This window comes from Zerene cesonia, chromosome 18 (assembly GCF_012273895.1).
Source record: "Zerene cesonia ecotype Mississippi chromosome 18, Zerene_cesonia_1.1, whole genome shotgun sequence".
Taxonomy (NCBI): Eukaryota; Metazoa; Arthropoda; class Insecta; order Lepidoptera; family Pieridae; genus Zerene; species Zerene cesonia.
Window position 1 is genome coordinate 8,790,402 of NC_052119.1, and position 23,495 is coordinate 8,813,896.

General features: G+C 31.3%; 2 protein-coding genes and 1 long non-coding RNA gene across 3 annotated transcripts; 1 reads left to right on the forward strand and 2 right to left on the reverse strand.

Annotated features, from left to right (window-relative positions):
• Positions 1-8,532: 8,532 nt before the first annotated feature.
• LOC119833900 lies at positions 8,533-9,228 on the forward strand. Its single transcript, XR_005287985.1, has 2 exons — positions 8,533-8,695; positions 8,959-9,228. It is a non-coding gene; the product is annotated as an uncharacterized LOC119833900 (long non-coding RNA).
• Positions 9,229-13,189: 3,961 nt separating this feature from the next.
• Positions 13,190-17,800, reverse strand: LOC119834109 (virescein-like). Its single transcript, XM_038358396.1, has 2 exons — positions 17,612-17,800; positions 13,190-13,490 (listed from the first exon to the last, which is right to left on the reverse strand). The coding sequence occupies exons 1-2, from the start codon at positions 17,729-17,731 to the stop codon at positions 13,407-13,409; spliced, it is 204 nt and encodes a 67-aa protein (XP_038214324.1). The 5' UTR covers positions 17,732-17,800; the 3' UTR covers positions 13,190-13,406.
• Positions 17,801-19,405: 1,605 nt separating this feature from the next.
• On the reverse strand, positions 19,406-20,153 carry LOC119834110. Its single transcript, XM_038358397.1, has 2 exons — positions 19,963-20,153; positions 19,406-19,709 (listed from the first exon to the last, which is right to left on the reverse strand). The coding sequence occupies exons 1-2, from the start codon at positions 20,080-20,082 to the stop codon at positions 19,629-19,631; spliced, it is 201 nt and encodes a 66-aa protein (XP_038214325.1). The 5' UTR covers positions 20,083-20,153; the 3' UTR covers positions 19,406-19,628.
• Between the last annotated feature and the right edge of the window lie 3,342 nt (positions 20,154-23,495).

A 23,495-nucleotide genomic window follows, 5' to 3' on the forward strand; every position in this document is an offset into this window, starting at 1 on the left:
CATTTTTTTCGTTCTTATCATATAGATATAGAGATATGTAATAAATATTCTACAAAAAATATTCCAAATATCTTTATACACAAATCAATATGATATACGAATTCGGCAATTTAAAATTAATTACAGCATATTCATTTCATAAGTCCATTAAAATCCTTTTAAAATTTATATCTCTTCACAGTCAAAATGAAATCTAAAAAGCTTTAATATCAATTCATATTAAGCGTTTAACTCTAAGTTAATGCGTAGATTTTATTTCCTTCCTAGAATTGCTAGGTAAAAATATTTATAATGGAACGTAGGCAATAATATATTTAAATAAGAAGGGAAAATCATTTATTTAATCTTGATACGCAATTATATACTTCAAGGACGCACGTGCTCAATATGCGATCTAAAATAAGACATACTGATTACAGATGCTGCATATATAATAATATTATAAAGAGGAAATATTTGTATGTGTGTATTTTTTTCACAAAAAAGTACTGGACCAATTTCAAAAATAATTTCATTATTAGAACGCTGTACTTCACTGACATATAAGTGTACCACGGGCGAAGCTTCATTTATTCTCTCATCACAAATGAGTATAATTGTTATACTTATTGTTTAATACTAAACATTTGTGAGAGACTGGTGCCCGAGGTAAGCATGAAATACTTGTGTTACGGGTCACCAGGCCCCCAAGAATTTTACAGTTACATTTAAGATAACAATGAATATTATGCGCTTAATTGAATTGATGAGATTTTTTTTTTTTTTGATGAATATGATTTTTTGATGAAGCTGGAACGAGCAACTAGTAATTTGTATCACAGCTAATAGATAAAAACTGAACATCGACAACTGAATATAAAGATTTATTGCCCGTCTGCAGTAGGTGTAAAGGTTAAAATGTATGTATGTATGTCCATTTATTTTCCACTCTCTACAGCCGTAAGCAGTAATAATTAGAATTATGGTAGCGGAATAGGCTATAATATAAATTATCTAAATGACGCTCAAAAGTTAAATAAAACTATATAGTAGTTTGTAACAAAAAACGATTTATATGTTCATTCCCTACCCAAACAATATGTATATTAAATAAGATATTATTTTTAGACCATTACAATATAACTATAAATTTTGAAATAAAGTTATATCAAAGAAGATGAATTACAGAAACAAAAACCCAATTGCTAAAAATAAATAAACTGCCTAAAAGTAGATATTATAATTTTCAATGCTGCAGGCGATGCAGGAGTAACAGTACGTCTTTGCCTACGGTCTAGAAATATCTACCAAAATTGCATTAGTCACTTTAAACTCATAGGAATAAACAGTCATTTTACACAATAATTCACGTACCAACGACGCACATATAATCCAGTCCCGGCTCAAGAGTGTTCACGATAAATTTCACCACAAGCCATCAATTTTTATCGTCCTTTCCGTTTTACTGCTTTCTGATAGTATTGGGTTCTCTAGCACATAGAACAATGTCAAAACTCTGTGTATCGCTCAAGAAATCGACAACAGAATTTGTTCTATCCCATTATTCCATATTTATATTACAGTTTTTTTCTCCTTATTTAATGTTTTCTTCTATTTTATGTAACCATTCGCATGTCAGCTGTGACTGGCGAATTGTGCTGATCATGTTTTACAAATAAAACCAATGTATAAACACTTATCATGCGAATAATTAATTTCATTACATTTTCATAAAGTTGAATAGCTTGAGGTTTTGAACGAGATTATTAAAGATTATCTCAGTGATTGTTCGTTCAAATCAAATTATTATGTTGATGTTTTGTACTGCCTATGTCTACACTTCTTTGATATACTGGACGATTCTCTCTGGGTCAATATTCGATTGTGGAAATGTACCTCTCTTCCTCCACATACTGGATATATTTATAGATTGTATGTTACGACGTAAGCAGTGGAGCATCAATGAAAAATGGGAAAATTATTGTTCTTTCATAGCGGACGGAGTTACATACGAGTTTGCTAAATAAATATTGATAAATTCACATAATAAGAAAATGAAATATAGAATTTCGATGTATACTGGTGTGACGTCTTTAAATCAAATTTATAATCATAACAAATACTTGTTGTTCATTATTTAAACTATTAATTAATAGTAATTTTTTTACACTAACTTAATTATTATCTAAGTAAACCCCGCCAGTATAATATTCCCGTCACTTATCTAACAAATAACTCAATTTCTTGTTAAAATTCACTTAACGCAGCTGTAAGTTCACTACTTCAACTCGCTAACTTAATTTTTATTCGAAATGTCTCGACAATGTTCTTAAGTGTTACTTTTAAGAAAAATTGCTTGAAATGTAGATCATTGAGTCGCTAGATTTTTGGTTTAACTTATGTTATTATAAAGATAGATTTACGTTGTTTAATTCCATGAATCGGACCGGAGCCCTATATCCTTCCTTACGCTTCCCAGTCCTTTCGTTTCATCAATCTTTTATCCCATATATTTTCATAAGCGTTGATAGCGGTTGCTGCCAGGCAAAACATCAGATTCTTTCCCGACAATGACCAAAAAAACAAACAAAATACCGTCCAGCGTTTCCGGTCAAATATAAAAATTGTGTCTTATCCTTCTTCTAACGCTACGAAATAATGGAAACCAGACTATTAATAAATTGCATTGTTTTCTAGACAAGACAATTTAGAAGCCCTACAAGAGATTTCTCTTTAATAATAAGCTTTTATACACTCGCCATGTATTCCCATTATTTGTTGATTCTTGTATTTTTTTTTCAATCTAGACTCATTAATAAAGAAAATTGCTGTTAAAGAAATTTGTATACACCTACTTTTAACACTGATATTTCCAAACAAGGCCTTTAATATAAAAAACAAAATTTTTCAACAAAATTTAAATCAAGCCCGAGCTAAAGAGGATTTTTCAAACAGATGTAATACAAAACGATTTCTATCATTATTAAATTCTCTCAAAGGCTTATCCCGGAGTTATAAAGTTGATATCTTTTACTCCACCTCTTCAAAAGACAATTTCGTTGAATGATGTTTTCACGTCAAACGGGGCATCGTTACAATTTTTTTATCTTTTATAAAAATTTATATGAAGTCACGTATTTCTGACCAAGTCGTGGGTAGGTCGACAACTCTAAGTTAGGAATATTTCGTTTTTTTATAACCACTATTGATTAGTTGGCTTTATTCAAGATCGCAGAATTTCATATTAAACTATCGTCAAAAAATCTCCGAGCGTCGTTGTATATAACGAAAAAAATTAACACCTTATTTCATGACATTAATGTTCAGTCTGCTGTATCTAATAACTTTGCTTGTACACTCATAGCATTGAATTGTGACGGGGATAATTTAAATTTCAAGATTATGTCAGTAAAGATTATTTTAATACAAAATTAAAATAGTATATATTGATTTGCAATGATCGCACCAATTTCAAAAGACGATGCATTAATATAAATTTTGTAAACAAAACTTTAACTGTATGACCTCATACATATTCAGAGATCTATTAAAGCATTGGAAATTATCAGCTATATTTATTGTACCGCATGCTACATATATTATATTTCAAAAGAAGCCGCTTAACTTACCTTGTTAAATATAAGAAATTCTAATAATTCCTTGCGAAGAATCGTTAACAATTTTCAATCTACACAAGAAAAACAACTTTTCAACCTACAAAAGGATGACATGCAAGATTTCTGTACATTATTACAAGATTTTTAATCGAAATTATCCAACCATTTAAGAAGATGACTTGTGCTCTCGTAGTCTGGCAGTTTTTCTAATAAATACAAAACTCTGAATAACAGAGGCTACCTAAATAAAGTCGAAACTAATGAACTCGAAAAATCTATGCGGATATTATAAACCTAAAAAGTTTGTTTGTTTGATCGCGCTTAACTTAGGAAGTACTTCACCGATTTCAAAAATTATGTATACTGCTAACTAACCAGGAGAACGCTGTTCTGCCTTACTCTTATCATATAGAAGTATGAAAAATACATGCTTGCCGATTGTCAGACCTACCCGATATTCACATAATACTTCGTAAGAATCGGTCCAGCTGTTTCAGAGGAGTATAGTTACTAACATTGTAACAAGAATTTCATATATATAGAGATATATGTACAATACATATAATAGAATTGGCTGCAAGCCGGATTGGACCACTGGTTATTAGGATATTTTTTGCCTTCACTTTGCCTTATTCATAAACATCTTTTAAATATATCGTTATGCTTCATTGATAATGCTGTGAAGATTATAATGTTCATAACATTACCAATTTGTAGTATCTAAAATTATAATAGGATTCAATTATGCCTATATAACTGAAAGAACTTATTATAATAAGAATGGCTAATCAATAATAATTTATTACACGTTAGCTGCGCCCCGCGGTTTCACCCGCATGGCTCCGTATCCCGTAGGAATATCGGGATAAAAAGCTGTCTATGTACCAAATTTCATTGCATTCGGTTCAGTAGTTTTTTCGTGAAAGACTAACAAACACACACACATCCTTACAAACTTTCGTATTTATAGATAATATTAGTAGGATTCTATTCAGTGCTATGATATTAAGCGGGATTTTAACACGTACTTGATTAGCCTATTATTGTAGCCCCGTGTCTCTTTTGCTAAATGTATTTCAAACTCAAACTCAAACTTATTCATTTAAGTAGACATCTTATTATAGAAGCACTTTTGAATCAATTTGTACAGAGAAAAGCTGGTAAGAAACTCTGTAGTGGCTCTTTTAGAGCTTATTTCATTTATAATTGGATATTATATATCCAATTATAATATATATATATATACCCGCCACAATATATATATATATATATATTGTATTGTATTTGAACTCATATATTTTCTACAAAGATACTGAATTTTGTTTAATAAAAAAGATATAAACTTCGATCAAAAATCGATTAGCTTACTTCAAAAGATCGTATTGTAATGTTAGTTACAATCATCTTAAGAAAGATTCTAATAAAACAATTAATGAAAAGGCAAAGACACCTAAAGACTTGAATTAACACACGTGTAAATAAACAAACGACACTTTTCCTCAATACTTCGAATTTTTCTCAGACTAAACAAACACAAGCGATTACGCATGTAAATTTCATAAGAAGGAAAATCATGCGTGGATTATAACTATATAAATGCGAGATGTGATCTACTGTGATATCACTTACGTGTAATCCAAAGAGATACAATAAGCTTTACAATCATGAAACTGTCTGGTTTATTTGTTCTGATTATGGCTGTATTGGCCATTTTCGTTGGCCATAGTGCGGCGGACCCCAAAGTGAATACGGGGGCCATAAAGAAGGGAGCTAAAATTGGCGTAAGTACTATTTTTTTTTATGAGAGCAGGCAACTGAGCTGATTAGTTGCTAGTAGCCTGATGGTAATCGTCTAAACCCATAATATATCTAAAGATCCATTGCCAGCTTTTAAAATAAAAGGTATAAAGAAGGGATTGACGGCGGGAAAGATGGGAAGGAATGGGGAGAGTGAGGAATAGGATACGGGCACCCGGACCTACTACTATTATAATAAAAAATATTGCATGTGATTCATATTTTCTTTCTCATTATTTGTTTTTCTTTTAATTTTTCAAAAATCGTGTTTTTGAGTTTAGTTTAGAAATCATTAGGAATTAATTTGCTTTGGGGTTTTTACGTAAGCATTTTTTGTAAATATTTCGAATAGAGAGTTATATATAACTCTTTATCGAGAATCTTTTTCTAGGAAAGTTCTAGTTAATTTCTAAATAAATATTAATAATAGCTTTTCCACGCAATACATTTATTTTATTAGCTAGTAAGACAGAAATATTTATTACGTAGAAAATCCTACAAAGTGCCATCGCAAAGAATCCGAGATGAAGTCACTGCTTATTTCACAGTAATTAAAACAATGTTATTTTACTGTTCATTGTATTTAAGTATTCTCAAACTCTAATACCAAGGTTTTACCACGGCCTTTTGGTTCGTAAACAAGTTTTTTAATTTTAAGTTTTAAATGAATTGTGATAATTGACTAAGCGATGCTCATTTAAAAATTATCATAATCATGTCAATAGTTTTTTAATCTTCAAAGGGCAGATTTTAATTAATTTATATTTATATTGTTTTCCATTGATATTCTATTATATTTCAGAACCTCATGAACAATTTGTTAAAATAATGCAATCTTATATTTGTATTTATGACTCTCTGAATCGCGCTAACTTTTTAAAAGCTCCTGACGCAACGTCTGATGAGTAGTTTCGTATGTCATACATATTAAAAGTGAATGATGGTTTATACATATTATTTATTTGTTATTTTTTATACAGGGGAAGATTCTTGGAGCTGCTGGAGCTGCTGGAACAGTCCATGACCTGTACAAAAACCGACATGGAGGCAGCGGCTAATGCGTTTATAAAATTTTAACAAAAATGTCTAATAAAGTACTGATATTATACTATAACATTTTTCACTTCTTACATCATGAAGTTTTCGAAAGATATGTAATTATTTCCAGCGCCAAATGAAAATGAAAAATAATTAAAAATTTATTTTAAATTATCGTTACCGTACCTAAGAATAAGTATTGAAATATTTTAGTTTTTTTTTAATTAAATATAATAAATATTTGTGTGTCATCCACATAATTTTTTTTATTTATAAATATATGAAACATTTGGTAGATTAGATAACAATGAAATTTAGACTATTTGGTGAGCAGAGAGTTTGAGTTGAACTGGTTTGAGAAAAGGTACCTGTTTTGTTTAAATCATAGCGGGCAATTAAACCGATGGTCTGCCTGATGGTAAGCGATCACCATCGCCCATGCAAATGCGTTGTCCGCTTTTAAGAAGTGAAGGATAAGGAAAGGATACGAGAACGGTAATAATAATGCTTCATTAAGGTTGTGAAGGGCCTAGGACTAAGACACTTTACTTTAATAATAAATCTTAAACATAGACATTATTGAAACAGTGGAAGGCTTTCGAATGTACTAATTATTGGAAAATTAATTTTTACAAGTTTATGTACCTAAAAATTTAAAATGCTAAGCTTGATTTTTGAAAAGGATAAGGGATATTGTCTTACAGTCTGGTTAAGTAACGGTCAATGTGCCAATTGATTCGGAATATTATATGGAATGTTTAGCGAAAAATCTCACAAAGGGCCGCTAAATATTGCAAAAGTTATAAGCAACGTATGAAACAAATATTAAGGTTAATTTTTATTTTACTTGAACTATGAAAGATTTTTGTGATTAAAAAAAATAGATGAAAAAGACGAAATAGTAATTTTTATGATATTAATGTTCGGTAGGTTTAAGAAAAGGTAAATTTATACTATTTTGTATATCCAATATTATTATGGAATAAAGTTTTACTGAGCCAGCTAAACATCACATATTACAAACTAGCTTACTATTTCTTAGGAAGTATGTTAGCGTTTTGTTATGATAAAAACTGCTTGGGGTGAAAAAGGGAATTACAAACCGTATCAAAAACCTAAACTCATAAAAATTATACGCTAACTAAGACAAAAGTCAGACATTCAAATGTGAGGCATTTATTGCTATCGTTATTTTTTTCTTTATGCTTATTACCTGTTTATAAAAAACGTCATGAAGAAGATATGACCTAAGCAATTATGTACGCATTACTCAACTGTTCACACAAAGCTTTAGGAGACTTCTCGAAAGACCGTGGTTCAGCCGCTTTGGTATCCGTTAAAAAACCACGAATACTATGAAAAATCTTTTGTCTTCCTTAACTTTTGCGAATGTACGATAACCCGCATTAGACAGTGACAATACATTTGCAAATATTCATTGGCGATAGTGGTCGGTTACAAACAGGCGACCCACCTGCTCGTTTGTCCCATCGTGTATAAATATATAAATTAAAGTGATTTTTATGTTGCATCGTCAATTTATTGACGAAGAATAGTTATAAATATAGTGCTTAAGTATTAAGTACTCAAATCTATTGATCAGCCAGTATCACCTAAATGTTGAAAACTAAACCTTCGAAATTTAAACACGTTGCAAATTATTGAAAATACTGCAACTATTTAAATTAACTGGCCAGCATTTAGCAAAACTCACGTTGTTCTTTGGTCGAAATTAGACCTTATTCCAACCACTGTACTAGCGTTTAATATAATTATAGCTATAAAACATACAAATACAAATCAATATTGTAGGACTTGCACAAAGCCATGATATCGTGAAGGGAATACTCTAAAAACTGCGTGCTGCGTAACTGCGTATTTATATATTGATTTTAAAACATTTGCAATAAGAATGAATATATCGACCAGGAAAACAATACACGTGTTTATAAACTAATAAAAAACACGATCGAGATTACAATAAAACAACAATTTTCCTTAATATATCGTTCGGAAAATATCAATAGGATAATCCCATGTATATTAATGTTATAGAAAAACATTTATATAAATATCGTAATGAGTTCTCATAAGTTCATTTGATAGTGCCAGGTTGACTTGATAGTATTATTTCAAACCTGTTGCAAAATAAAGCTTGAAATATGAATTTTCTAAGTTTATTTGTTGCAATTATGGCCACGTTAGCTATCTTTTTGGGCCAAGGCGCTGCCTATCCAGGGGCTGGAAGCGCTATTAAAGCAGTTGTAAGTACCTAATAATACAAAATGTCTAGTTAAAATAATTCCTTTGGTCACAGCATCAACCGTAAGGTGTTCGCTCCATTTTTTTTTTATTTCTTATTGTTATTTCTAATGTTACGAGTATGATGTTATGTATGTAGGCAAAAAAAATAGCGACAATTTAATCTAGTTTGACAGTTAAAAACAAAACATTTTTTTAATTTAATTTATTTGTTAATAATAATTATCTAAAATTACGTAGGTTAAACAATTTTATTTTTTTACAGGGCAAAGGAATCAAAGTACTCGACAGGGTTAGTACCGCACACGATTTATACAAAAGGGCTAAAAATCATGGATAAAAGATAATTATGATTTCTAGGTAAAGCTCTGACTGACAATCGCACCTTAATATTATTGGTTTCGTTTGGATTTGGTATATAAAAAAATAAAAATAAAATTATGTATTTTTAGACCATAATTAAAGAGTATGATAATTATTGATTCATTTTAATAAAATACGATTTGTACGTAGCATAATATAGATTTGATCGATATTTTTATTATTTCAATTCAAACCAAAAAGTTCCACAATTTCCGTACATAATACATTAATATGAAAATGACGCTAGCAACACAAATACAAATCTTTTAATCTAACAAAAAATGATTTACTCATTTAGAATTCGTTTCTATTCCTTAATCTATTACATAGTATAGATATTTTATATATACTATCACATAGTATAGATATAGTTCAAAAAACTAAAAAATCAAATGCTCCCCCAATCTGAAACCATATGAAAAATGTGATTTTCTTTAATTCTTTATTTCTTGTATCAATCTCAATCTCATGTCAACTCAACTAGACGTCTGTTAAAAGCGCTTTTGATCTACATAGCGCATATACTTCATGTACCTGTAAGATTTTTCAAATAATATCTATACTTAATAATATATAAATGAAGAGTTTGTTCGTTTTTGTGTATTGTTTGCTTTATTCACTGTCTTGTTCGTGTTTTATATATGTTTTTCTGTAAATTTGTGTGTGCAATAAAGTATTATCTATCTATCTACCTTAAATCTTTTGACTGGGTGAATCTAATGATGATTTGTTATTTTATTTGGTGGTGCCTTCTGTGTGGTAAGATTGAAATTATGATAGTTTGGAATTAGTCCACCATTTTGTGATAAATAATTGTTTTAAATGAATGTGACGGATAATTACACTGAAATATAATCGGACAATTATATAATAAGTACTATTAAATTAATTTCATATTATTTCTGCAATTTTATTCCCAAACTATAAATACAACAATATACGTTGTATTGACAAACATAGGTGAATTAAAAGTGTAATAAATAAAAAGCTTTCTGTATTTTATCATTTATTAATCATAACATTAAGTAGGTTTAGCAGCGGGGCCTTTAGGTTTCCCCTTGCCATGCACCGACTGTTTTATAATGCTCGCTGCTGCAGCACCTTGAAGAAATGTTTCCTGAAAATTACCAAAATTCCAACTTAACATAATGTTATTACAAATGCGACAGTTAATCTAATTATCCGTCTCTTCTTCATACCTAAACCACTCATGCAATTTGCATGAATTGTGGTACAGAGATAGTTTTCCGGCTTAGTAAAGTAAAAAGATCATTTATGGGGCAGGGTATACGCTTCTACAATAGAATTCTTCTTTCGTTAAATTCAAAAACTGTGCTAAAAATTTATTAGTTCAGAAAGCCTACTGTAGCATTAATGAACATATGGAAGATGACAGTCCATGGAATGTTGTCACTTAAGAACCACAGGACATTTCTTTGGCATCATTGTTATGTATATATAACATATTATGTAGAACTAAAATGTAATAGTAACAAAAAATAATAAATATATACAGGCCAATTAGATAATGTATTGACTATACTATACTTGTAACAATATTGGTTGTCGGACAGTTTCTTCTGGCATGGTTAAATCAAAACTTGAATAGAATTTAAATATGATATTAAATGAGAATTATATAAACAGATACACATAAAATTTATCACTTTCATAACAATTAGACCACCTGGTGCTCTTCTGATCTTAACTTGTTTATTTTATTTATATTTCCTTATTATTTGGCGCACAATCAATAGATTTACTTTCACTTGAGTATCCTACTTCCCACTAATATTATAAATGCGAAAGTTTGTAAGGATGTGTGTGCGTTTGTTGCTCTTTCACGCAAAATCTACTGAATCGATTGCAATGAAATTTGGTACGTAAACAGCTGGACAAGCGGAATAACATATAGGCAACTATTTATCCCGACATTCCTACGGGATACGGACTTACGCGGGTGAAACCGCGGGGCGCAGCTAGTTATTTCTATACTCAGTACATACAATTATACAACACGATACATTTAGATCTACTCACCACACCATTTTTAACTTTCGTAGTCCACGGTTTGTGAGTGGTTGTTGATGTGCCAGGCAGTATACCAGGTACTATAGCCAAGCCCCCAAGTACACTATGTATGCACAATGCCAAAGCAAATACCAATATTAAATTCCTCATCCTGTACAGCTCTGACTCTGAATGGGCAATGACGGTGGAGCCTTTGAATATGGCCTTATATAAACTTTTTTGGAATGCAGCTAATAAAGCTTAGGATTGTAATATACTGGATAGTTTCGGGTGATTTATGTGTACGGAGCCTATTGTTTACGTGTAACTGATATTTTTTTTTTTTTTTTTTTATGGCAAAGCAAGCAAAGGAGCAGGTGGGCCACCTGATGTTAAGTGGTCACCACCGCCCATAACTGATATACATAGGACATTAATATGCCTAATTAAACGTCTAATTTCAGCAAGGATAATAAGGGTTAAACTGTAACGCAAACATTTTTTATGCTGAAGAATCAATCGAGGTTACGGTTTGTCTGATGGTAATCGATCACCGCCGCGCACAACCATTTGCAGAGGTGGAAACTCTGCAAAGCGTGCAGTTTGCTGCGGGGATAGCCCAGTCCGTGCCGAAGCGTGCTTTTAATTTTACAACCGAGGCGACGAGCCGGTTACGACCCGGCTCGTCGCTAGTAAAATATATATCTGTCCAAACATGCAATATCAAATCTGCGTCATTAATATTTGGAACTCTGATTAATGAGTTATATTATATGTTCATTTTTATCCCATTTCAATTCAGACAGAATCAGGGTGCACAGCTAGTTCTAATAATAGTCCGAACCCAACACAGGTTAAGGAAAAAACATTACAAATATCCGATATAAGGAAAGTGTCGTATCTGATTGTATTTTCCCACTTCATCGTACTATGTTAATGAATTATTCATCACGCTACCTACTGTTTTTTTAAAGCACGTGGCATTATTGCCAGTTATTTTAATGATTTATTAATAGCTTCGTTATGCGAGATCGAGATCAAATGACTCGTGCCGTATAGATATCATATGAGTTTCCGTGGTTCATTTATATATCAATTAATTAATGTATTTATTTACTCATTGTATACGTAGTTCAAATGTTTTATAAAGTTGGCCCGCTTGGTACGTGAGCGTAGAACCGAGGGGTCCAGGGTTGGATTCCCGGTGGGGACTCACAAAAAGTGTCTTGGTCTGGCAGGACATAGAAGTGTGATCACGTACGTTTCTTAACAAAAAAATCTGTCAGTGAAACAGATGAGTCACTGACATTGACAGACAGACAAATAAATATAATTAATATGTACAAATTTACGCACTTTCAATGATATCAATGCGATACATGTTTTTATTTTTTTATTTATTTTTATGTCATAGCGGGCAATTGAGCTGGTAGTTCGCCTGATGGTAAGCAATGAATATTCGCCATGAATATTCTCTGCCCACTTTTTTAGGGGAAAGGGAAGGAGGATTGACGACCAGAAATAAGGAATGGAGTAGGAAAAATGACGAAAAGAAAAGAGGTCTCTGACACTGAGACTGTTGAAAAAACTAAATTTTATTTCACTCTTTATGAACTAAATTACAACGGTTACTATAAAAATAGAATCATATTAGCAATACTAATATTATAAATTCGAAAGTTTGTTGCTCTTTCACGCAAAAACTACTGAACCGATTGCAACGAAATTTGGTACGTATACAGCTAGACAACTGGAATAACATATCAGCAACTTTTTTACGAGATACGGACTTTCGCGGGTGAAACCGCGGGGCGCAGCTAGTAAAACTATAAAACCACAAAAAAGATGTTCAAAATCTTTCATGAATTATACAAATGATTATTACTTATTCAGAGATCAATAGATCGAATATTAAATTGAAATTGGTTTAGTTATTTCGTTACATAATATAGATTCAGAAAAAGGAGGGTTTGGTCAAGGATCTAGACCAAATCCTAGCAGAAAATATACGTAGACTCGAAGTAGGCAATAAACTTGATAGATGCATAAGCAATCGGATAAATACGTTAAATAAGAAATGTAATCATGTGGCTGAAATTGAACCTTTGAACACAAAAAAAATGTCAAAATGCGAAATAATATAATATAATTATTCATTGAATGGCACATATTTATAAATGCATGTGACTAAGGACTATATCTTCGAATACGAATTCTATGCTGTTATAAACAGTCTCCTGTCTCTATCCCTCTTAACATCATTTGCGTTGGGAGGAAAGAAACAAAAAATAATCAGTTGAAAACTAAGCAGGTATCTAATATTAAACTTATCGATTTATATTAATGCTTCTTTCTTTTAGGACGTAATGCGCTGTAAACGTCATGAGCTGTGCTGGCTATGTTTATCGCCCGTAAGCCTTTACCCTGAAAAAAATTAAAACAGTTTGTTTAAACAGTTATTCACCTTATTATCAACCGACTTCAAAAAAAGGGAATTATTAACTCGACTGTAAATTTAAAAGCGGTTCCATTTATTGTTAAAAATAAATAGTTAGTTTTATTTTTGTTGTAGGTTATTGCGTTGTCGACATGCCATAAAATACAGAGTCAGAGCTCAAGAACAACTTATTAAAAAAAGGTAGTATGACAAGGAAAAGGTTAACAGATAATTTATAACAATATGTAGTACTCACGATAGCTTTCGCGCCTTTTTTAATAGCATTAACCGGTATCTTCCCCGGCCTCGCTGCATTTGAATTTATTGTAAGGAACACAAAAAAAAATAAGAAAAACAATTTCGCGAAATTCATTTCGATATTCTCTACGTTTGATGTATGCGTGTAATTGAGATCAATTCATAATTCAAACTCATTATATACTTGCAATTATCATGTCCTTGAACCCAATATCACGAGGGGTATTCACCGCTTCCCGTAGTGCTTCAGAAAACCAAACAATGATAAAAATTACGGGTGATTTTTCATTGTGTATTCGCTTCTTTGATGGTCTGTACCTACGCTTGTTACAATATTATACAAATACATTTTTATATACGAAATAAAGGTGTAATAAAGGTGGTGTAAATATAACTGCCCTCAGAAGAAATTACGTCTTTTTTTGGCACCAATTTCGACTTAACCTTTTTAATAACATTTTGAATGCAGTAAATTTTTTGAGAAAAGCCCTTTTCTATTTTTACACGAACGCAAAGGAATAATACTATACTAATAGACAATAATACTAATCAATAAGTCTTCCTGATATAAAACAAATTAGGCCCGTGGTATATTCATACAACATGAAGCACTCAGAGATCTCTGGCTGTTTAATGTTGTATTCATCGGTATAAAAGAAGTTTTTCCGAACCGATCCAGTAGTTCCTGGTCGAGTTTATTAACCCAACAAAATAATCAAATACACAGCGATTATCGGCTAACTAATATTAAAAGCACAACAAATAATACAATCAAAAGTTTTATTAATAAAGCAAAAAATCCCCTAGACCCCAGCGGCGACTCTTTCCGTTATCAGTTTCTTGACGTCATAATACGAGACCTCACTTACAAGTGTTTGCAGACGCTACTGATATTTGTTTATTTATTCTTTGTTGATAAAGATCAGAGTAAACATTTTATATTCGCACTTGGATAATTAATTATCTGAAGTACCAGAGACGGTTTCGATATGTAATTTCGAATTTTGTTAAGTTACGAGTTAAATTGTAGAATATTTTTCTATTTTCAAATTATGCTCCTATTTAACTATATATTAATACCAATAACCATAAATATATACTTTGATTAAAATACTAAATGTGTAAATAAAAGCATCATGAATTATAACTGGACTAGTTTACCACTCTCGGCTTCGCCCGGATATTAAAAGATAATTCCAGGGAAAATAATCATTCACAGAGGTATAACGTATGTCAATCATTTTCTAGCCTCAATATCTGCAGACAGAAAAAATACAACGAAAACTCCGCACAATGACGACACATTCGGATTAATAACATTACCAAGAATTAACAGTAAATTAATATAACAATAAGCAGTGGTGGCTCAGTGGTGAGAACCTCGGACTTCAAAATCGATAAGTCGGGGTTCGAGACCAGGCGAGCGTGCACGAAAAAAATTGATTTTTCAATTTATCTGCGCATGTGGATAATATCACCACTGCTTAAAACGGTGAAGGAAATCATCGTGAGGAAACCGGCATGTCCGAGAATCAAAAGTTCGACGACATGTGACATCTGCCAACCCGCACTTGGCCAGCGTGGTGGATTATGGCCTGAACCCTCATAGGAGGCCTGTGTCCCAGCTGTGGGAATATACGTGGGCTGATGGTGATGAATATAACAATAATAAACAATAATTATATCAACAACTCAATTTGAGATACATGTATCTACAAACAATTAATTTTCATTACGAAGTCTAATTAATTGAATATTAATTACAGTAGGTACAAGAGTAATTTGTGCCTACAATTAGGCAAATAAATAATAATTAAATTTTACTGCATTTCAATTTAATGCGTATTTAATAATTAAATCAGATGATGTCGTTAATTTAACATTAAGATAGCAGATAAACACAATATAGAACGGTTTCGTGTTATGACATATTTTGGTATTACTGCTTGTCATTACCACTTTTTACCAGAAGAAATAATCATGATATTAATTAAAGCGATTTCTGTATAATCAATAAAAATTATAGTATCACAGTGTTTGTAACCGAAGTCATTCAAAATGGCTTGACCATTTTTTTTTGAAATTTATTGTATTTATTCTATTGGTAATAACGATGCTCTTATAACGTTTGAGAGATAGAAAATAGACTCTTACTCACTACAGTTAAATTACATAAAATTTACATTAGTACAAATTATAGTTCCTAGGTCTTCGCCAGGTTTGGGATAGGTGGTGATATTTTTCTTAATTTTCTCAATGTTTAAAGGTTATATTATTTCAAAACTACAAATTATCGGGCTAACAACGATCATAAAAACTGTAAATATTAGAAGGAACGACAAAATCTTTATAGCTTTTTCAGCAAGGACCTATTTTAGGGCTTGTTTTTTTACCATAAATACTATTAAATATATATAAATAAACTAAAATACGGTTTAAAAATAGATACGTATACCTTACGTATATTCAGAGTATACGTAAGGAAAAAAATTATGTATGCACTGGTGGTCCTAATCAGAATAGTAAACTTATGAAATTATTATCTTGTTACCGATCCATGATAAGGTACGAAGTTTAATTTGGAAAATAGATTTAAATCTGTCCTTTCAAAGTGGGTCAAAATTCAAAATCGAATCTAAACAAGTCTCAGATAGAGATATATATATGCAAACATACAGATGAAGCCAAGAAAAGCGTTTAAAAAAAATTTATATGATCTCATTAAACTATGTTACTAGAACGGTACTAAATTCGTAGTTCATTCAGGCTTCATTTTATTTATTTATTAAAACATCAAATTGATTACAGGATGAACCCAATATGATATTGACTTAATCTATATTATGTACAAACTAATACTAAAAAAATCACCAAAATATATAAATAAAAAGTATTTCATTCGTTTCATATTGTTTATACCATTTATTTACATTCAACCTTAATTATTTTATGAACTAACTGGACGTTTCATGATATGTACAAATTAAAAAAAAACATATCCAATAACACGATTTAATTCGAAAATTCAATACGACAGTATTACATTAATAAATGCACGTTTTTAACGACTAATCATTAATTACATTTTAATGTCTTCTATTTTTTATATGTTCGTACACTTCATGTGCAGTTCCCGCTGCACCGAGAACGCCAAAACCCTTTTTCTGAAAAAACAAAACATTTATTAGTATGAAGCATATAATGTTAATGGTTAGATATAATTATGTTGGTATGACACCTTTTAATTCATTTATAGTTTGATGCCCGCTCTTTTTTTAATAAGAATTGGTGACAATCTATACGTATTATAACGATGGAAAACATTTCAAAAAGAGTTATTCGAATGAAGACGAATTATTGGAATATGATTATTTATTAAATCATTTATATAATTGATATAGTTACATGTACGCTGATGTAATCGATCTATAATGTTACATTTTATGGAATAGTTTTAATATAAAATCATATTATATTGTATGGAAAATGTTTAATTAGCATTAACTCATAATCAAAACTTATTTTGTTTTATGTTGAAGTTGGCAAAATGCGAAACAAAGTCTAAAATTAATTTTAATAGCCCCATTCTACGAAAAGTCATACGTCATGCCAAATTACATAAAAATACTGTTTTAATCATTTGAAATAATATTTACAAACAACCATAAAATACTCAATTTTTACGTTACAATCCCAACTATACACAATATACATAGTAGGTACCCAGCTACTAGAAAATAACTATTCTAATGTTATTTATTCATATATTTTCTACAAAACTCATCGACGTTAACAAATCTTTAAACACATTCTTCAAATTGATAACTGGTATTACAAACAAAAAACTTACAATAACATGGCCGCCCTTCTTAATAGCGTTGACGTTAACTTTTGGCGCGCTTTCCGCCGAGCCCGCGAGAAGCGAGAGCACCGCCATCACGACCAACATAAAGAGACCTGTCAGCTTCATATTTACTTTTAAAAGATACTAAAACGAGTCCTTCTATTGACTTACAAGAACTTTGTGACTTTAAATGTACAATGCTAGTATATATATTTAAGATTTTATGAGTTTTACGCAGCACCAATATAAATAAGCTGGGTTTCCCCTTGCTTAATAGTGTTAACATTTTAATTTGGATTTATCCCTTTGGAACATTTGTACAGGAAAGTGTTGCTATTGTAAAATTTTATATAGTTGTTTTGTCCAGTGACAGATATGTTTCCTTATGTTTATTTTAATTTTGTGGTGAATTAAGGAATATTTATTAGCAAATGACCATCACAGTTATTTTTATTTTCATTCATTCATAGGCAAATTAATTTTTGTAACTCGAACGAAATTATAAGTCCATAATTAAAAGTTGTTGTTAGTATCTGCGACAGTGGTAAGTTCTCGTTGACGAATGTTCGGCAACGTGGCCAATTTGAACATTTTCATATTAAATGCTTGGATACGTAGCTATGGCGTCTTAGTTAGACAAAAAGTAGCTTAGAAATTCACAAATGTTCCAAAAAATAAATAATTTTGACAAAGCACCTACAATATGAATTCGATTCAGAATAGCGTCTAGTATGTATCTTTATTGTACATTCCAGCTTATAAGAAAGTAACAAATAATGGGGATAGAATGTTAGGGACGAAACACACTCGTAGGAACCTTCTCTAGCTAGCTTGTTATAATATATTATTAAAAATTATTTTAAATTTATGACTTTTGAAGTGCAACTTCTTTAGAATCGTTGTGATTTCAAACCTGATGCAACGGAAAAAACGACAGGTAAGACACGCAAATATAAAAATGTGTAGAACGAAGCCGGCGAAGGATGAGACAGAAATATAAATACTATTTTATTTTCTTTTGTCGATTTACTGAAGTTTCACTTCTGTCGTGTGTGAATCGCACACACACCTTTTTTTAAACCTATAATCTACATAGATTTATTAAAGTGAAAGATCTCGCTTACTCATCACATTAATATCTCGAAAATCCGTTTTAGAGACGTGAGATCTGGCAACGACCTTACGCTTCTGCAAATGTTCATGTGGTGGTCGCGCTTACCACATGGCCCACCAGATCCTTTGCCGACAAGAAATTTATGAAACCGGAAATTGCTCAAATACTTATTGCACTTTATTATTATTATTATTAACCTCATAACTACAACTGCTAGCATCAATTTCAACACGCTGGGTATTTTTCAAACGATAGTAATTAATTATCAATATATTTAAATGTTGTAATTAGACTAAATACTTGTGTACACTGATAATAATATAACTCAAAATATTATATTATTGATTAAGTTATAAATTGGTGTATGTGTTCGTACATACTTTGTTTTAAAATAGCAAACATACAAAAAAAAATATTACTTTATAGGTAAGTTTTCATCAAGATATATATTAAAGTCTGTTTTTTGTCTCTTTTCTTTAATAATATCAAGAATTATCTTAAAAATAAGATTTAAGAGCACAAATTAGTAGGTATTTTTTAAAAAGTATAAACATAGCTAATGATTAGATACTAATATATAGATTGTATGAGTGTAGGTACAACATTCGTGGGTATGTTTGTTGCAATTAAAAGAAAACCACAGTTTTTTATGCAATAATTTTATTTATTTTTTAGAATTAAAAATTCTTTTTCAAAATCTCAGATAGTTTAGTTAGGTTGACTTTTATAATAATAAAATAAGTTATTTTTATTTCTTCAAACCTCTAAATAACTTATATTATAAACACTGAACGGGCTGTAAAGGTATGGAGTGAAAACAAAAATGCCTTGTTTTTCATAATATCTACAAAATAGTTTTACAATTGTTTTCATATATTTATGCAAAATATACTACATGTATGTATTGTTTTATTGATGTCTTCTATTTTTAATATGTTGATACACCTCGTGGGCCGTGCCGGCTGCGCCGAGAACGCCGAAGCCTTTTTTCTATAAAAAAAATAATAAAATAAAGTATTTAGTACGGTTAGGTTTCATTCAAATAACTATAGACGTACAATTTATTATCCATCTAATTTTATGTTCAAATGTCACTTAGCGCTCGCATCTACTGACGACGAGCGCTAAATATTAATTTTTTGCTGACTGTTACAAATTAACTCTATTAAATATTAAAAGATTAATTAAAATCAGTAATTGATATTTATAAGTAAAATGATTCAATACGGAAAGTAAAACTTACAATAACATGGCCGCCCTTCCTAATAGCGTTGACGTTAACTTTTGGCGCGCTTTCCGCTGAGCCCGCGAGAAGCGAGAGCACCGCCATCACGACCAACATAAAGAGACCTGTCAGCTTCATGTTTATAATTATCTATTAGTTCAAATAACTCCGGCTTCCAAACCCCAAGTGATGTCTATTCAGCTACTTAGCGATATATAAGCAAAAAATCGTGTGCGTTTCTTACGCACTGGAAATATTAATGCGTAACATTAGGTAGCTGGGTTTCCCGTCACTATGACGAATTGGTAAGTAGCTTCAATCCCTTTAATCAGTAGAAGGAAGATTAAACAATCAAGTTCTAATATATTATGTCTATAAATACATAGATGTGAGTAGTGAAAACCCATTTCCATGAGTACCCATGTGAAACGATATTTTGTTATTTTATTGAATCTAAATACAAGTCGCACGAACCTTTACTTCTGCTGGAAATGTGTGAGGTCGGTATTCGAACAAACATCACGTATACTTATAACCCTTAGGTATAAGGAAACTGGTGAAAGCGTATATAAGTATGAATTCTACACAACCCCCTTTGCCCCGTCTCTGGTCGTCGGCAGAACACATAGTGCCAGTGGGAGTCTGACTTAACTAAAGGCCTTCGGCAATAAATTCTCCACTTATAAACATATGCAGATATGACTATAGCAATGCAGATATGCTTATTTGGAATCTTCAATTTGTATTTTGGAGATACAATCTAAAGTTATAATATATATAGTATATATAGTTATATATGATAGGTATTCTGGATATTTATGTCTCATATATTATATTATAAAGAATGATTTAAATCGCAAATTAAAAAGCAATTGTGGCTCAGTGGGGAGAACCGCGGACTTAAAATCGACAAGTCGCTGGTTCGAGACCAGGCGGGCGTGCAAGATAACATCAGCATTGCTTATAACGGTGAAGAAATACATCGTGAGAAAACCGGCATGTCCAAGAATCGACTGTACTGGACCAGCGTGGTGGCTTATAGCTACCCTCGGAAGCCTGTGTGAGCATGTATGGGTGATAAGATGATGATGATGATTCAAATAAATTCATGTTGGATAAACCACCTATTTAGATTTCCAACTAGCTGTGCCGCGCTGTTTCACCTACGTTTGAAACCATAACATTGATACTTTTGCTAATAAGCATTTAAATTTTTACATCATCATTTTGTACTTAATTACTTGTGTAAAATCTTTACTCCTGTTATAAATACGAAAGCCATTTGTTGTATTATTATTTGTTTCTTTGTCATTCTTTCACTTCCAAATGGAGCGCTTTTATATTGCGATTTTAGCTTCTGGATATAGTAAACAGGCTAGTGAGATCGGCTTCTTTCTACCGCTGTGAAACATCCACACGGGCGAAGCCGCAGGCGAATTAAGAAAAAAATATTCATTTTTTATTAATATTTATTTATACATGAAACTAATATTACATATATTTTCAGAGATCGTAACTATCCTTGATTTATTAAATTGCCTAAAGCGTCCAACGCGCTTAACGCTCCGAGACCTCGGCTCTGTAACAATAAAATTCATTAACAATACATAAACGTAAAATAAATAATATTATTTCATATTTTTTTATGACATAGCGGGCAGCTGAGCTGGTGGTTCGCCTGATGGTAAGCGATCACCCCCGCCCATAAACATTCGCAAAGGTAGTACCTCTGTGAATGCGCTGCCCGCTTTTATGGGGTAAGGGAAAAGGAAAGAATTAACGACTGGAAAGAAGGAATGGTAGTCCATTCCTTCTTTCCACTAGGACGGGTGAGGAAAAGGAAACAGTGGCATGCTACTATTTCACGCCGGTTTTCTGTCGGGGTGTGGTACTTTCCGGTTCGAGCTGGCCCAATTCGTGCCGAAGCGTGCTCGACTCCCACAATAAATTAAACAAGAACCAATAACTTATAGTAATATTATACATATTGTATTGTAATGTATGAATGTATGGGTCTACAGAACATCAATAAATAAATGAATTAAATTCTATTTAAGGCTTAATTTAGGAGAGACGGAAAAAATAATGTTGGGTATCATGATGTATACCTAGTGTGTGGCATCATTTTTTTGTCTTTTCTTCTCAGCTTCATTTTTATTTATTGCAGAAACGAAAAACTTTAAGTTTTAATATTATAATGAAAAAAAAGCTTTTATATTACAAACACTTTGCTGGCTAAAGATAAAATCGGACGTTAGATTTCACTATTTTATAAACTCCAAACTACTTACAAGAACCTTTGCACCTTTCCCAACATGTCCCCAACGAAATCTAGGTGACGCTTCGTTGTATCCAATAAGAGCTGTTAACACCACCACTAGCATTACGAATAAGCCTGTAAGTTTCATGTTTATTTCTTTTGGTTTTTAGCTGAACTTAACGACTGTTTCGAAAATCGATTGATGTTCTAAAATTGTTACAGTGGTATTTAAATAGGCGCTCATCTCGATTAAATTAGGCCTTTGAATAGGAGTTTTATCACATCTATAATATATTTTTAATGGCTCAAGATAGGGTTTGTGTCGCTACGATTCTTAAAGGGATTTTTTGTTATTCGTAACACTTACTTACTGCGTACTACTTGCGTACTTTTTTCTTTGTTACCTACGGGTAATAAAAAAAAGATAAATCTATAACTAAGAAAATTACATAGCCTTTTGAAGAGTCCTACTGATCAAATGCTGTTAGCAAAATCATGGGATGAATTACGTGTGTTTATTTTTTACTAAAATCCAAATTGGTGGTAATATTCGGCATTGCCTTTACTTTAATTTAACTAGAGAATAGCGGTTATATGAATAAAGAATTATCAAGTTTGTTATTAGTTTTAACATTTAAAAAAATATATAAATAATCGATTGAATAAAACCACTAATCGCAACAAACACTAAAATACATAATCATTTATATCTTTGGGTTTTCTATTCATTTGTAATTGGGGACAAAATTCATAACAGCTTTATAACGAGCGATGAGAATCCCGAACTCATTAAACAAGTATCAAATGCGTTTAAATACATATTTCATCTTAACAAAAGTATCATTATTTAAATAGGTATCACTGAGATAGCAACTGATAGAGAGTAATTTAATTTTATATTTTATTTACAACTCAGAATAAATATGAACATTTTAAATTTTATTGTCGTACTGATGGCGGTATTATCAGCTCTTATGGGATACAATGATGCGGCAGGAATAAATTGGAAAGCCATTAAAGAGGGGGGTCAAATTATTGTAAGTATTTAATACGTTATTTCATTTGTGTTGAATCAATGCTGAGTTACATTAAAATCGATACAGCAATACATATTTCTTAAGATCGTGATTTTTACAAGTAGTTTTTGTTAATCAAACACTACTTGTAAAAATTTAGTTCGCTATTTACCTTACTATATGAAAAGCCTAAGCCAACCTATTATACTTAGTCTGGCCATAAATACTGTTACACTTAATTATAAAAAAATATTACATTTGAATTTCGAATCTGT